General features: G+C 36.3%; 1 protein-coding gene across 2 annotated transcripts in view; it reads left to right on the forward strand.

The window, feature by feature from the left end:
* The window catches only part of Kdm1a (lysine (K)-specific demethylase 1A), a gene marked incomplete in the record, with an annotated part of 60,609 nt that overhangs the window by 16,158 nt on the left and 28,291 nt on the right, over positions 1 to 16,160 (forward strand). The window contains 2 exon segments of one of the 2 annotated variants that reach the window (XM_013519586.1): positions 9,366 to 9,425; positions 15,640 to 15,773. In XM_013519586.1, coding sequence (XP_013375040.1) covers positions 9,366 to 9,425; positions 15,640 to 15,773 — 194 coding nt within the window. 2 annotated transcript variants of the gene reach the window in all.

Here is a 16,160-nt window from a genome sequence, read left to right on the forward strand (position 1 = left end):
TTATTTGGTAGAGTAAAAATCCAAACTGCAGAATCTTTTGGATTATCCTTTAAAGTTGATATAATGGCCATTTCATCGACCTGTTTTCTTTTTTTTTTTTTTTAATTATTTTAAAGAGTAAAAGAAGTATAACATACCAATAGGGGGCCTTACCGAATTACAGGCAGAGTGATAGGAAATTATCAATGGTTGCTGTTTTACATATTGTTATCTTCAAGATAGTTTCTCAGGAAAACAAACAAATAATAGTGAGTTACACACAAAAGTGGTAGGAGATTATCAATGGTCCTTATACTATGGTATCTACAAAGTGGCTTCTAAAGAAAATAAATAGAGCTATACATGAGTGAGCAATTGAATAATCATTGACTATTCTCAATGGTTGTTGTGGGAAACACATAGTAATAAACATACATCCATTTAGGAAATAGCATAGGAACAATGCAAACATTACAGAGTTATGGACAGATTAGTAGGAAAATATCAGTGGCTGCTGTAATACATGGTGGTATCTTCAAAGTGGTTTCTCAGAAAGACCTGTTTTGTATATGTGAGCAGTGTTGTTTCTTATGTGTTACACAAATAGTGGATGGTTAATTAGCAGAACAGCTAATAATAGTAATGCTGCACATATCCTTTAGATAACAGACAAATAAAGTTAGTATAGTAGGATTTGACTAGAGAAGAATTAATGATTGATTTCCTTACTTTGGGGGAAAAAATAGGAGTGGTCCTAATATTAACTTTATCCTCATATAATTCTTTGCATAACTTACAAGGAACCGTTATCTCCTTGCAAGGAGGCATATTGATTGCAATTGGTAATGGGCTTGAATGGTGGCTAGTTATGGTCATGTTACAGAAATGTTATAGGCTAGCTGTGGTAATGATATCAGAACCTCTAAATGATTGATATAAGGGAAATACTATAACTCCCAACCTGCTAGATGTCTGATACATGAGTTCATGTTCTCCATAACTGAAAAATGAATTCTGAGGAACACTGGAGGTTAAAAGTAGGAAATTTTATTAAGGGAAAGACAGCTCCTGCCTGAGAGGGGCAGGAGGGAACCTAGGAAGTAGGTTGCCTGTAAACCCACTTCTCAGATGAAGTTTTATAGATCAAAATCATGAGATGGGTACAAAGTCACAGAGTAGGTATAAGGTGGGACAAAACTATGGGCAACCAATAAGATCATAAATACAGTTACTTAGGTAATACTGATCCAATTGGGACACAAGTCATGTAGCACGTGTGCATGAAAAGAACAAGGACCTTTCCCAGGAGCGGGGAGTCAAGGAGGTCTTGGTCCTCCACCCAGGTGACTGATGCTTGTTTAGAATATCGATCATTATTATTTACACCTTAGAGAAGGATGTAGGTGTCGTCATTCTATCCTTGTCTTGAGGCCTGGCCTTCAACAAGTGCATCTCTACCCACATGTGTTCTTACCTTCTGCACTGACTCTGAGGGCCCAGCCCTGTCTTCTTATATTTCTACCTGACATACCTGTTCATAATATTAGAAGTTCAGGTAAATAATTTCATTGTTACTATTCTGTAACTTCTCAGATTATTCTCTCCATGCCTGTGGGAGTAGCTTTGAGTTTTGGTGAGAATTAACTCAGGTATTAGCACCATAAGAAAGATGATAGGATTCCATTACATCCCCATGCCCAGTAGGAGACCCTCTTTCATACATATATTGGAAGTGGCTGTGGAATTCATTCCTGAAAGAGCCATTTTGGCATTTATACATGCTACTGTAAGACGAATACTGAAATCATATGAGTTCTTGTTATATGAAATAATGAGGTATACATTTAGAAAACAAATAGAATTAATTTTTTTGCCTTTGTTTTTGTTTTGGTTTTTTTTTTGTTTTGTTTTTGGAATAGCACCATTTCAGTGCTGTGATTTGGAACTGTGCTCCAAAGTAACTTACTGGAGGACTGAGAAAAAATGTGACAGGCTGAAAAGGTAATCCAGATCAATTTAGCAAAATTCTGATATTCTTGTATTTTGAGATAGACTACAAATGGACCAGTATATACAAACACACACTGATTAATACATGGTCCCCACTCTTAGATAATTTTTAGCTCAGCATGAGGTAAAAATGTGTATGTATTTGTGTCCTAGAGGGGGGAAACTGTTAAATGTTATATTTCACTTTAAAACTTCGAGGAGGTATTTGGAGGCAGAAAGGGTAAAGATAGGTAGTATGTAGAGGAAATTTTTTAAGAAGTAAAATAGAAGCAATCTTTTCAAAAAATAAGATTCCACCAAATATGGTTAATATTCCCTCATTCACTTTATTCTACACACATTAATTGTATTACTGTAATACTGTGTTGCAGGCACAATGCTGGATTATAACAGTTCAGAGATAAAGACTAGGTTCTCTTGCAGAAATTCAGACCAGTTTAGGGTTACAGATATTAGTAATTGGCTACAAAGATGAAGTAATACAATAAAAGTATATACAGAGTAAGAGGAGAACTCAGAAGTGTTTTTATTTTTTAAAGTGACATAAAATTGTATAAATTTATTTTGTACAACCTATTTTAAAGGGCATATCCATTGTAATAGACTAACTAACTAACTTAACATGAATCACCTCATTTAGTATTTTTATAGTGAGGCTGTTTAGCATTTACTCTCAGCATTTTTTCAAGTTCTGCAACAAATGATAGTCACTCTGTTACACAGTAGCTGTCTTAGGAGTTATTTGTAAATAGTGTTTCTGTCCAAAATTGGATTATGGAAATTTTACATTAAACAGAGGGAAGGAATTAAGTTGGACTTTGGTGAAGCAATTTTAGATTCTTGATTTTTAAGTTTTTACTGCTTATGGTTGGTAAGAACAGTTGAATCAGATGTTTAGTTTTTGAGAGAATGAGCTACTTTTCTTAGAGAATGATTTAATTTCATTATTTTTACTTTTCTTATAGAAAATAATAATTTGTTTAACTGAGGAGCTTTATTTTTATAATGTCTTCAAATTCTTTTTATAATTATCAGTTACTTGGTTTGACCATACTGTTCTAGAAGAATGAGATACTTTGTCTATGAGGATTTTCCAAATGGAGCTTGCTATAAGGATGAAATGAAAAAGTATGAAATCACCTGTATATGTAAACATCTTGTATTTATTAAACATAGAGTTAAACTACTAGGAATAAGAATAGATTAGATTGATGTTTTATTTGGTAAAATCAGGTTGGTTTATGGATTATGTATATATAACACTATGTTAACTTTTGGAAACTGGATACTATTTGTAGTACCCCATTGTCAGTAATGTGTTATTTATTAAATGGATCATTCTTTAAACATTCTTAGCAGTAAGTATGTATGTGTGCGTGTGTGAAGACTTGAATTCGATCTGGTGTTTAATCTTTTGTTAAATTATGAAAACTGTAGTTTTTTGTACTGATACAGACTTTTCCCTCTTAAGAGAGTAACATTATAGAAATTCATGTATCAACTATTGAGATACAACAAATGTGGACATGTTTGCTGTATTTGCTAATCACAGAAGTTTTAAATATTTGAAGATAAGGTTTGTGGGGATTTTGTTTTATTTCGGGGTTTTGGTTTTACTTTTGTTGTTGTTTGGATTTATTGCATTTTATTTGAAGATGGAAGAATGTATGTGATTGATGCCTAGAAAGTTGTATCTTCCTTTTAGTAATACAGATCTAAGGCCTATCTGTGGTCGAAGGGGATCTTTAGTCATAGTTGGGTAGGTGTCAGTAGGAGGGTATTCAGAAAATGTCGCTTGGAACAGGAAATGGGATTCTCTTATTAGGGCACACACACTCTGCATTGTTACTAGGTATGAAATGTGACAATGATACTTTCAGTAGGAGCTCCAGAACAAAGTTTATTATGGTTCTTTTTAAATCAAGTAAATAACAAGGAAAGTAAGCTTTGTTATTAGCTATTCAGATGTACCTAAAGCTTGGCAATTGGGCAACATAGCATAGCATCTGAATTGCAAGCTTTCGTTGGAACATTTTGAAATGTAAACTATGAAGAAGACTTCGAAGCAAAATAAAGACCAGGAAAACCCCTACGATGGAATGTCTAGGTAAGTAGCATGTGAAAATATAAGTTCCTTCTATTAGCTTCTAAAGGGTTTGCCTTCCTCCCTAGCTTAAGGCTTTTACTTTCTTTGGAGAGGATCCCTGCTATTAAACTTCTCACTTCGGAGTGGTACAGTCTAAGTTCCAGGAGGTGCCTAATGCAAGCAGAAGTTTCCCCCTTGAAGACCTCAAGAATGTGATCTGTTCGATATTTTAAATGATAATGTAACCTTGGGTTTGCTGTTTCAATTGAAACCCATGCATTTCATTGAGGATAATTTTGTTGGGTAGTACTCACCATTGTTGGCAGTGGTAATAGGCTTCCACTTCAAAGACACCCCTGTGGCTTGCTTAGTTGTAGTCTACGTTTATGAGCTTAGTTTTCTTTTATTTTGCATTTCTTCTAACTGGTTCAGGTCATTTATTCTAGTTATTTATTCAAAAGTCATGGTTTTTTAAAAAAAAGATATCTGGAAAGAAGTATATCCAGAGATACTTAGGTAATGTTTTTAAAGCTACCTTTGAACTACAGAGAGGACAGAAGGCAGCACGAAGTGGGGGTCATCACTGGCAGTTCTTTCCCTTTCTCATTTTTGTGTGTGGTTGTCTCCCCTTTTGTTTGGGTCACTTGTCTCTAGTTCTCTTTTCAAACTGTAACTTTCCTTGTGCTCATGAGATCAGCCATATATTTATAGCTGCCTTACTCGCTGAGCCTTTTATCACATCCATGCTATTTTATAGTCTCTTTGTTTGTTTGTTTTGTCTTTTTTGAGACAGGGTCTCACTGTGTAGTTCAGGCTGGCCTTGAGCTCACTTTGTAGCCCAGGCTGGTCTCAAACTCAGATCGATCCTCCTGCCTCAGCCTCCCAAGTGCTGGGATTACAGGTATGCACTGCTACGCCCAGCTGTTATTTGATCGTCTTTGAGAGCCAATTTTTTGGTTTTAGTAGTTTTCTAACCATTTTTAGAACATTTCCATTTAACTTTACAAACTTATCTCCAACTTCCTTTTTTTCCCATTATATTACTACGTTGCTGAATTTAAAACCTAGAGTCCTCTTGAAAGTCAATCATCTCTTTTACCAAGTCTCTTGTAAAGTCATGTGTCTTCTGGTGCACAGCCTTTCCAATTGCTGTGCTTTATCCATTTTTCCACGTTATTCCAAGTGGATTTCACATCATGTCTAAACTATTTCAGTACCCTTTCAATTGGATCTTCTTTATGTAGTCACCTCTAATCCATCTGGTACAAAGTGGTCAGGTAAGTTTAAGTAAAATATTACTTGTTTTGCTGCTTTCTTGCCAAAGATCACAGTTCTCTCCCACTACTACTGAGATCACGTTTAGGATTAGACATGAAGGAAGCCCAGTTGCCTTCTCTGCTTGACCCCCACTGCTCTTCCGAGCTCTCTCTCCTGCATGAAGTGGTTGCCGCAGTCTTCTTCCCCAACTGTGTCTGTCCTTTTTTTCTCTTTTGTCTCTGCCAGTGTTCTATGCCATAGTGGTGGTTTCACTGCCTTCCGGTCTGCCCATGTCTCTGGACTTGTGCAGAAAGATTTCCTTGATTTTGTAGTCTGTATTGGTATTTTATTTCCTTGAAGAAAAAAGAAAAATGTTTCTTTGTGGATATTTTTCATCTTTCCCCAAATTGATTAAAAGTTCTTTGAAAACAAACTCTACCTATTCTTTTGTGTTGGTTCTTGGGAGTTTTCAGATGGGTATTTAGTAAACATTAAATTAGTGAAATTATTAAATAGAAACTCAACTGATTTGTTAATACAGACAGTTACGTGATTTATGTTGTCAGAGACGGTTTTATCTTTTGAAATGTTGTTCCCCCATGAGTTCATCAAACTCAGTTTGAAGTGAATGGCATCGCTGGAGAAATAGCTCAGAGGCACAAGCATCTGCTTGGCAAGTACAAGGTCCTGAGTTCAATTCCCGGTAGGAAAAAACAAACAAAAAAACAACAAATAGCTCAACACAATAGATGTTTATAGCTGGGCATGGTGGTGCACACCTGTAATCCAGCACTCGGAGGTTGAGGCAGGAGGATCCTTACAAGCTCAAGGCCAGCCTAAACTGCATAGCGAGACCCTGTCTCAAAAAGACAAAAAAAAAAAAAAAAAAAAAAGGAAGTGAATGGCATCATTGCTTCATGGGAGATTTAGGAGTTTCTCAGTGTTCACAAAGTTATCAAATATGAATGTTATTCCAAGAAACTAATCAGTATGAACTGAAATTCCCAGGAACAGCAAACCAGTGATTCTCACTTCCATGTTTGGCATATAAATGTATTTGAAAGTCACATAGAGATCCTTTTAAGATGTAGGAAGAATGGTCTCTTGGGTATTTGAATCAGCATGAGAAACATCCAGTGATGAGACTGTAACTGAAACAGTTGTAATCAGACCTAACGGAGGACATCTGAAAGGTGGTTGTGTAAGATTAGCCAAAAAGAATTGGAGAAGATAGGTACAAATAACCTGTGTTATAATCTCTACTCGAACCTGGAGGATGTTTTTGTGATGTGTGTGTGTATGTGTGTGTGTGCGTGCAAATGCTTGTGGGAGATGTTTGGGATGAAAACAAAAGGAATTCAGTAATGCTAAAATTTAGATGACACTAAAATACTGTTTTTGAATATTTGTATTTTCAATTTTGAGTTTACATTTTGGGAGATACAATAATTGTGCTTGCCGGTGTTATATGTCGTTGTGCCACTGTCAAAAGCAGCGTCCTCAGCTGGAAAGACACACAAAGCAGCAGGTGATGAATACGGCATTTTATATCTGTTCTAATTAAAGACATACTTGGATGGAAAGTTAGCTACACATTTGTATGTGTGGTATTGTTAAAACGATAAAGAGTTGGTCCAGAATACCACTAATAAAGATTATCCTTTTCAGTGCTTTGGAAAGTAAGCAAAATATCCATGACTTTGTTATAGTCAGAGAAAACAGCAACCTCATCCTTTTGTTTCTTTAAAACTTCCATCAAGTCAAGAGATAAATATCTTCCTTAATCTTATTTTTTTTTCTTTTCTTTTTTTTTTTCCGTTACCGGGGATCAAACTCATGGCCTCGCACTTGCCAGGCAGGCGCTGTGCCACTGAGCTAAATCCCCAGCCCGCTTCCTTAATCTTACTTTAAGCACTTGATTTTTATCATTTCTTCTGTTACATGTTTACATTATCTTCTGCTTTATTTCTTCCTATTTCTAGGTTTACTTGGGAGTTTCTTTTTTTACTTTTCAATATTATGAGGAAGTCCTTTTAATTCCCAGAGTACTTGAATATTTCTCTTATATATCTTAATCAAAGAAGAGTATTTGTATGAGTTTTCTTTTGTGTGTGTGTATGTTTTTAAATAAAAAACAAAAGGACAGGCTTGCTTCTGTTACCTTTTTAAAAAGCACATAAGTTAAGGGTAAGAGATCTGTCTCTGTTAAGTACCATGGACTCACTGCAAAGAAAATCTGTCAAGACCTGCTGGCAGGTTAAAAGAAACTAATTAGCGTATTGTATCACCGGTGGTGTGAGAAGAAGGAACTTGATAGAAATAGGAAGGATGACATAATTAAAACTTACTGGCTAGCTTGAAAATGCTTTTTGTTTCTATTTATCTCACTTTTTAGTAGTGGGGAGATACTTTCATGATGTGAGATTGTTTTTATTTTTTCTTCTCCCAAGGACCTCTTTTCAAAGAGGGGAACATTGTTATTTGTAGTGCTTAAATGTTATTCTTGAATTTTGTTTCTTTGCTCAGAGCTCCCTTCCCTTTCTGTGTGTGTGACTAAATCCAGAACTTACTATGAATTCATATTTTAGACTTAAACTTTACGTGTAATTTAAAATGCAAGGCCTGTATTTAACATAAGTCTGCAGATTGGATTTAATGATTGGTTCTTCATGATTGCCATTTTCTGAGGGCTGCATATGTGCTGCTGAAGTGAGCATATTTTTTGAGAACAGTAACCAAAAAAGTCATAGATGTTATCTTGTCTCACCGTAACCTTCTAGAGATCCCTTTATACAGAAGCATAGTGAAATAATCTTAGAATAAGATGCTGTCTTCAAAAAAGAATATGTACCTTGTAGTAGCACATTCTGATATCATTATCAAGTCATTTCTTATATATAAATACCTTTATATACTTAAGAATGAAGATACCATTTAAAGTCTCACAGATCTTAGAGCATTTTTATAGTAAGAGGGCTATGTTAGTTTGACTTTACGGCTGCCTTCTAACATAAATGGTGGAATAATCAGTGTGCTTTCTAGTTGGGGTGTATATTTTAAAATAAGCTTTTTAATGAAGCTAGCTGAGGTTTACATTACTGGGGAGGTGGAATTTTATATGTTCCAAGGATCACACTGTAGTTTTCCTGTAGTGTACAAGGTGCCTAGAAGCTTAAGAGGATCAGAGCATCTCTCTTCATGATAGATTTTGAAAGACTGGAAGGTAGTGCAGATTTTTTCAGATTGAATTTGAAGCTTGGTTTTTTTGTTTTGTTTAGTTTGAAGTTATTTCTACACGTTAATCCACAGGAAAATTTCTTAGCAAGGCTTATCGTGTAGCTTGGGTGAAAGGCTCCCCCAAGATCTTGCTTGCCTTCCTCATCCCCACAAGAGTGTGTCTATATGCAATGCTTAGCATCTGACTGAGGGTGGTCTTAGAGTATGTTTGCGAGTTTTACTAATGAAGCACTGTCTTATTCAGCTCTAGTATTATCTACTATGTGTAATAAATGAAAGGGAGCTGAATCTTTTATATTCCCTACTCTGAAGAGAAGGGGAGAGGTTGTTCTTAAAACCGTCAGTGTTTTACATACTGTGTTTATCTGTCTTTTTACATAGAAAGCTAAAGGAATAAATAATGAGTTGATGCTAAATTATTGCAACTCCTGGTCCTAGAGCCTATGTCGTACCCATTCTCAATCTAGCAATGGTTAGTAAAAAACATACCCATTCACTCCCATCCTGACTTACTACAAGTAAAACTGAGAACAAAAATGTAGTGATTAGAAATACCACCTACCTTGTTCTGTTGCCTTTCAACAAGAATCCGAATGTAAAGTTGAAATTTCCTGACCAGAATTTGAAAGGTTATTATGTAATACCCTAGGCCTTGATTCCAGAAAAAGGCGCTCTCTGAATATGGGTTTACTAGTTGGTGGTGAATTCATGAGTCGCCAACTATTAGGCCTTTATGTCCAGATATTATCTTCATTTATGGAGTAAGGTCCCTGAGTTCTCCTCTTTCCTTCCACAGGGCGAGCAGGAGGACTTCAAGACGACAGTTCTGGAGGGTATGGAGACGGCCAAGCATCAGGTGAGGGTGGCGGTAGATGCTTGCCACTTAGTAGCAAGAGCCGCCAAGTCAAGGAGTGATGCTTGCAAGTGATTTTGGCTCTAGTACCCACATTTTCACCAGGAGCGCAGGGGAAATGTAACCCACAGGGCAGAGTAGTGTTAAGCAGAGAGCGTACCAGAACAAGGGCAAGCAACACTGTCGAAGTCCTCAGGCCGATCTCAGCCCTCCACTTTTCTTTGTGTTTTTGAGGAAATGGCGGCACTTTTTCCCCCAGCAGGCTTTGCAGTAAAAGTCAACATGGTATAAAACTTAGAATCATGGGACCTTTAAAGAGAAATACAGCAGTATACACAGAGCAGAGAAGCTACAGACTTACAGGTGTTAAAAAAAAAAAAAAATTGAGAGGTGTTCTAGGACTAGTGAAATGAATTGTGTAGGCAGCTGACATCTTTTTAGGTATGGTTATGTGGTGTTGAGTACGTTTTTTTCAGTTACTGTTACATAGTTAATCATACTATGGTTTAAACAATGTTTCTCAGGCATAAATAATCTTTAAACAGTCTGTTCAAAGTGCTTTTCTTTTCAAATCAAACAGTATAGGTTTTTACTTGTAGGAAAAAGTAAAGAATTTATAGGGACCACCATCTGGAAAAGTTAGAATTTATTCCAGGAATCCAAAGTAACATGTCTGGATTTCATTCTTTGCCTCTTGAAAGATATTTTGTGTGTTCCTGCACTCAAAGTTGGTTTGTAATTGCATTTTGATAGAATTGGAATGGGTATTACTTTACTGTTAGAGCGTCTCACCTTTCAACTAAATTTCCTTTAACATGATCTGTTACAGTTTGCTTATAGTAGGTACTGGGAGTGTTTTATGTTTTACTCTCTTGACTCAGGAGATAATTCCGTGTTAATTCTGTAGGTGTTAGTTGAGGGGATCTGGAATGTTATAATTAGACTTTTTAAAATGCTGTCTCAAGAACCAGAAGTTGATATTCAGTATATGCATATCCTGGAGGAGTTGGAAATTCTCCTTTGGGGTCTGTTGTCCATAGCAAATAAACCTTCAAGAATGTTTCTCATCAAATTATGTCCATAAATCTCCCATGGAACTCTTACTGGTCAGATAGCCGTTTAGGGATTTTTATCTCAGAGAAAGAAATTGAGTTTTCTTGTTGCTTTTTGTTTTGTTTTAATGACGGTATTTGCTCTTGTGCTTATGTAAACAATATAGTATATTGCTGGAAGTAAAAGCAGACTTCCATGTAAAACTGTTGCTCTATTGAGTTACTGTTAGTAGAACATGATTTTTAAGTGTTTCTAGGAGTAGTGGTGACTGTTCTGAACCCTTTAAGCTTTCTTTTCAGGTCTGGGTCATTCTCAAAAGCATGGACTTGTGGGAAAATCAGAGTTAGAATCATGCTTATAAGTGATCAACGTTCTTCTCTTAATGAAACCGGAAGATTCGCATAGATATCTTGAAGCCAGGATCTTACCTTGACTCTTAAAAATCCACCTGAAGTTAATATATACATCCTAAATCCCAGAGCTATAAGGGAACTTGAGGTCATCTTCTGCGGCTTCCTGCTTTTAAACAGATAGTGTTTACATATTTGATGAACTGGGAAGTGAAACCTCAGGAAGTTTAATGACATGACCAGTGATAAAACAGGACTTACGAAGGAGGAATGAGAAGCCAGAGATCTTACTTCTTAGCATGCGGTCGATGCCTCACACTGTTGGGGTTGTTTACAATAGGCATTCACCCTACACAGCAAAACCTAGTGTGAGAAGTCATACGGTTCTCCCTTTGCTCTTTCTTTCTCCTCTTCCTATTCTTATTACAGGACTTGATACGATACATCTCTAGTGTATTAATGTTGTCTTCTTAGGCTTGTTTTCACTGTTCAGTTAGAAATCTAGTTCTTACTTTATCTACTTTATTAAATTAAAGGCAAGTAACTCATGGAGGCCTTTGAGAGAGAGAGTGCATGCGTGTGTGTGTGTGTGTGTGTGTGTGTGTGTGTGTGTGTACCTCTTTTGCCTGTGTCTTACAGAATCAGGAAAATGATTTCATGGAATAGTGGGCCTATAATATTACCTGCTTCCGACTCCCCTTTTCTCCCTTGCTAGTTGACTTACTTCTAAAGATCTTTTAAGTATTTACCTGCTTTCAGGTGTGAAAGGTGTGATGGGCATATGCCTGTAATCCCAGCACTTAGGAGGCTGAGGCTGGAGGATTGCTGCAGGTTCGAGACCAGCCTGGGCTACAAAGTGAGGTCAAGTCTAGACTGAACTGCATAATGAAACCCTGTCTCAAAAAGACAAAAAGAAAGTATTTATCTCCTTTTTAATATGTTTTCAGAAAAAGTGTGAGCCTTTAGAAAGGCCTGTCTGTTGTGGTATGATTGCATTCTCAAAGGTGATACATATGTTCCCACATGAGGTGGTGAGCAAGAACAAATGGAACAGAGGGCAAAGCTGCTATGTAGCAGCCTTGACTTTTTTTAAAAATGTTAGCATCTTTGGAATATTTTCAGTTTCCAGGATAGTGAATTTCTGTTCATCACATCCAAACACAAAAGTGCAAAACTTATATCCCAGAACCAAGTGTAAATTACATATACTATTGATACTTTCAAAAAATAAGGATGTAGGGGCTGGGGATTTAGCTCAGCGGCACAGTGCCTGCCTGGCAAGCACAAGGTCGTGAGTTTGATTCCTGGTACTGGAGAAAAAAAAACAAAAAATAAATAAATAAATAAATATTAAAGTCAAGTATGTGTGTGTGTGTTTGAGACAGGGTCTCACTATGCAGTTCAGCCTCCCAAGTGCTAGGATTATAGGCGTGTACCACCATGCCCGGCTAAAGTCAAATATATAGTAAGAGGTTCTTTTCTATAAAAAGATACTTAAGAGTTAGGTTATCCAAAATGGTCTCTTATTTCACTATAAGAAATATATTTTGACCTAGATTCAGAATAGTTTGGGTTCTGAATTAACATTTTTTTTCTTTCAAAAGGATTAGGGTTTTCCTCTGGATCTTGAAAATAGTCTCCATTCTTTAAAATAATAGTCTTTACCGCTAAACAACAAAAGGAAGGAGATAATTACTGATAGTTTTTAGAGCCCATTTTTCATTTAAAAATTAATATTAGAGGTTAAGGATGACTGGTTTTTAAAGATGCTTTGTGCAAGATGGAAAAAAGTGTTATTCCAAGTATGTTTAGTATGACAACTTTTCTTTAATTGTATTTGTTTCAGCTCTTGATGTTTGAGCTAGAAAAATACTTTGAAATTGCCACTTGATTCATATAAATAGCATTCTTGTTACATATTCTCCAAATTCCCAAAATTAAAAATCTATGTGAGAGTGATTTTTGGTAAAAACACTTGCATTGAGGAACCAAATGTTAAATGAAACTGAGCAGAGTTTTTTTACATGGTTTTTCTAGTGGTCATTAAAAAAATAGTATTTTGGAGTAGCATTGGTGTCCAGTGACCACTTATTAAACCTATAGAAGATAATATAATTAAGAAAGAAAACTATTTGTGTCAGGGAGAAGTGGAGTTTAGTGGAAATCATTGATTTTCATGTTAATAGTATACACTGCAATATACTGAGGAGTAACCTAGAGATAGAGACTTGGTTCAAGAATTAGGATTAATGTGTATATCATGTTCCTTATAATGTAAAATAATTCTGCTCTTGACTTTTGGTCTGTGTTTATTTTGATTTCGGTATCAATTACTGGGGACATCAAAACTGTGTTTTAGAAAATTTTACATTTACTGAAATAACCTGTATTTCTGATAGTCAGCATTTCGCTTCTTGCCTTAATTGCATGCTTTACCTGTAACAATATGGCTCTCGCTGCTTCTTTTTTTCCCTGAGAAATAATTGTGCTAACAGTATTTTCTGTTGTTCCTGATAGTCTTTAGTTTAAAATTGGGATTAATTATATGTAAGAATTGCTGATTTTATTTAGTAGTACAAAACATAGTACTTATACTGTCATTTTCTACAGGGGATGGGTAGTCTTTTTTCTCTTTCCAAGAACTGTTTCTTTGTGTGTGGCCCATGTTAGTGTTAGGCATTTTTGCCTGGCCTCTTGTTAACCATTACTTTTCTCTAGGTAGTGTTTGCCATTTGAATATCTTGTGAAAATAGACTCCTCAGTAGTTTAGCTACAGCTTTCTAAGCTAAATCTTAACCCACCTTGTTTGTTTATTTTCCTTATCGTACTAATACCTTTTTGTCAATTTTAGTTCCATTATCAGTGCTTTCAGCTTATTTTATGTGCTTTAAAATGATTAACTGTGGAGACCTGGTGCCCATTTTGTTGCTTAACATACATTTTCTTAGATGATACTGAATTTTGAAACTCTTTAAGTTTGTTGATTTGGTGGGGGTGGATGCTGGGGATTGAATCCAGAGAATTGAACATGCTAAAAACATGTGCTCTACCATGGAGCTACACCTCAGCCTGTGTCTTCATATTTTTGTAAGCTGTGGTAGTGTGTCTTTCTTTATGAGGTAGTCTTAGGAACAGGAGAACAAAATATGCACATGTATTTCTTAAAATACCTTATAAAGATGTACTTACCAACTACAAATATTTAGTAACCAATTTAAAAAAGCTTCAAAGCTGAGTATGGTGGAATATGCCTTTAATCCCAACACTCAGGGGGCTGAAGTAGGAGGATTGCCATGATTTTAAGACCAGCCTGACCTACATCGCAAGATGCTGTCTCAAAAAAAGAACTTTAAACTAACACTATTCTTGTAGTATATAATATATAGTGTATGGTCAAGTATTTCTAATGTTTCTGCCAGAAAAAGTAAATTTCTCACATTCTTCTGACTTCATGTCATAGTCTGCTTTATTTCTCTCCCTGCTTGCTAGCATTGAATGAGGCTGCTATTGACAAGATACATATTTTTTACTGTTGATTATTCAGCCTATAGAGCCATCTTTCTGTTCTATGCTGTAACTGTAAAAGAGGGCATGTGACTGCATTTTCTGCTCACTAGCATGTTGCTTTTTTAGTGTACTTTCCTTTAATCTGGTTTACTTTTGGGGGTTGATACTGGGCATTGAACCCAAGACCTTTGCACAGAGCTATATTCCCAGCCCTTCTTAATTGTGTATTTTGAGATAGGGTCTTGCTGGGTCAGTAAGTTGCTCAAACTAGCCAAGTGTGGTGGTATATGCCTTAATCCCAGCACTCAAAAGGCTGAGAGGTAGGATGATCATGAATTTGAGGCCAGTCTGGCCTACACATCCTGAGACCCTATATCAGAAAACAAATTGCTCAGGCTGGGCTGGAACTTGTATCCTCCTGTCTCAACTTCTCAGGTAGCTGGGATTATCATAGGCATGCACCACCATGCCTGGCTAATCCAGTTTACTTTAAAAATTTGTTGTATGTTGTGATGCTGGCACATACATGTAATTCCAGTACTCAGGAGGCTGAGGCAGGAGGATTGCCACACTTTCAAGGTCAGTCTGGGCTACATGGTGAGTTCAAGACCAGCCTGAACTATACAGTGAGACCCTGTCTCAAAGAAAAGAAAAAAAAATTATATGCTGTGAATGATGTTAAATTTAATTAGACCATCACAAAATATAAAGTTACTTTATAGATGAAGAAAATATTGTAAATGCCTTCTTACACCTTAAGTATATTGTTTCATGTATTAATAAACTGTAAACTTTAATTGTTTAGGTTTTTTTGTTTGTTTTTTGAGACAGGGTCTTGTCTTGTAGTTTTTAGCTTTGAACTCATTATGTAGCCCAGAATGGCCTTAGATTTGCAGTGATCCTCCTGCCTCAGCCTCTCAAGTGCTGGGATTATAGGCATGTGTCACCACACCTGGCCAAATTTTGATATGTTCAACTCAAAGGATTGGCTGATTTATAAGGAAGTTTTAGCTTTTCAGACAAATTCAAAGGTTTTTGGGGGGGCAGTGGCTACCAAAACTTGAACCCAGGACCTTGCACTTACCAGGAAGGCGCCATGCTGCTGAGCTATATCCCTGGCCCTCAAAGGTTTTTTGTTTGGTTGGTTGGTTGGTTGGTTTTTTTTTTACACTGGAGGTGAGATCAGTCTGTGAACAAGGCAGAGCTTTACAAAATTCTTAAAGTGGAAAAAGGAATTTTGAGACTTTATTATTCCTACTTTTATATTCATTTGCACTTTCCCTATCCATCTTTGTTTTCTTTGCTAGGTGTGGAGGGTGCAGCTTTCCAGAGTAGACTTCCCCACGACCGGATGACCTCTCAGGAAGCAGCCTGTTTCCCAGACATCATCAGCGGGCCTCAGCAGACCCAGAAGGTTTTTCTGTTCATCAGAAACCGCACAGTAAGTATTTGTGCTGGCCGTTTTTACTTGCATTATGGAAAGTGCATATGACTTTTATAGAGAAGATAGAAAAAAATAGAAAGGAATTTTTAAGTTTTCTATAATACTATTACACCAGAGATAACCATTGTTTTCTTTGGGTATTTTTAGAACTATATATGAAAGTTTTGTTTTTATAAGTTGAGATCTTATTTGGATGTATTTTTGGGTTCCTTTTCATTTATAATCTCATAAATGCCCATTAAGAATCTTTATTTGAATGGGTAAGAAAATTCTTTTAGTTCTTATTTTTTATGGTGCTGGGGATTGAACCCAGAATCTTACACATGCTAGGAAAGTGCTCTATCACTCAGCTGTATCCCCAGCCCAACAAAAACATATATATAT

This window comes from Chinchilla lanigera, unplaced genomic scaffold, assembly GCF_000276665.1.
Source record: "Chinchilla lanigera isolate Chin_1 unplaced genomic scaffold, ChiLan1.0 scaffold00051, whole genome shotgun sequence".
NCBI lineage: Eukaryota > Metazoa > Chordata > Mammalia > Rodentia > Chinchillidae > Chinchilla > Chinchilla lanigera.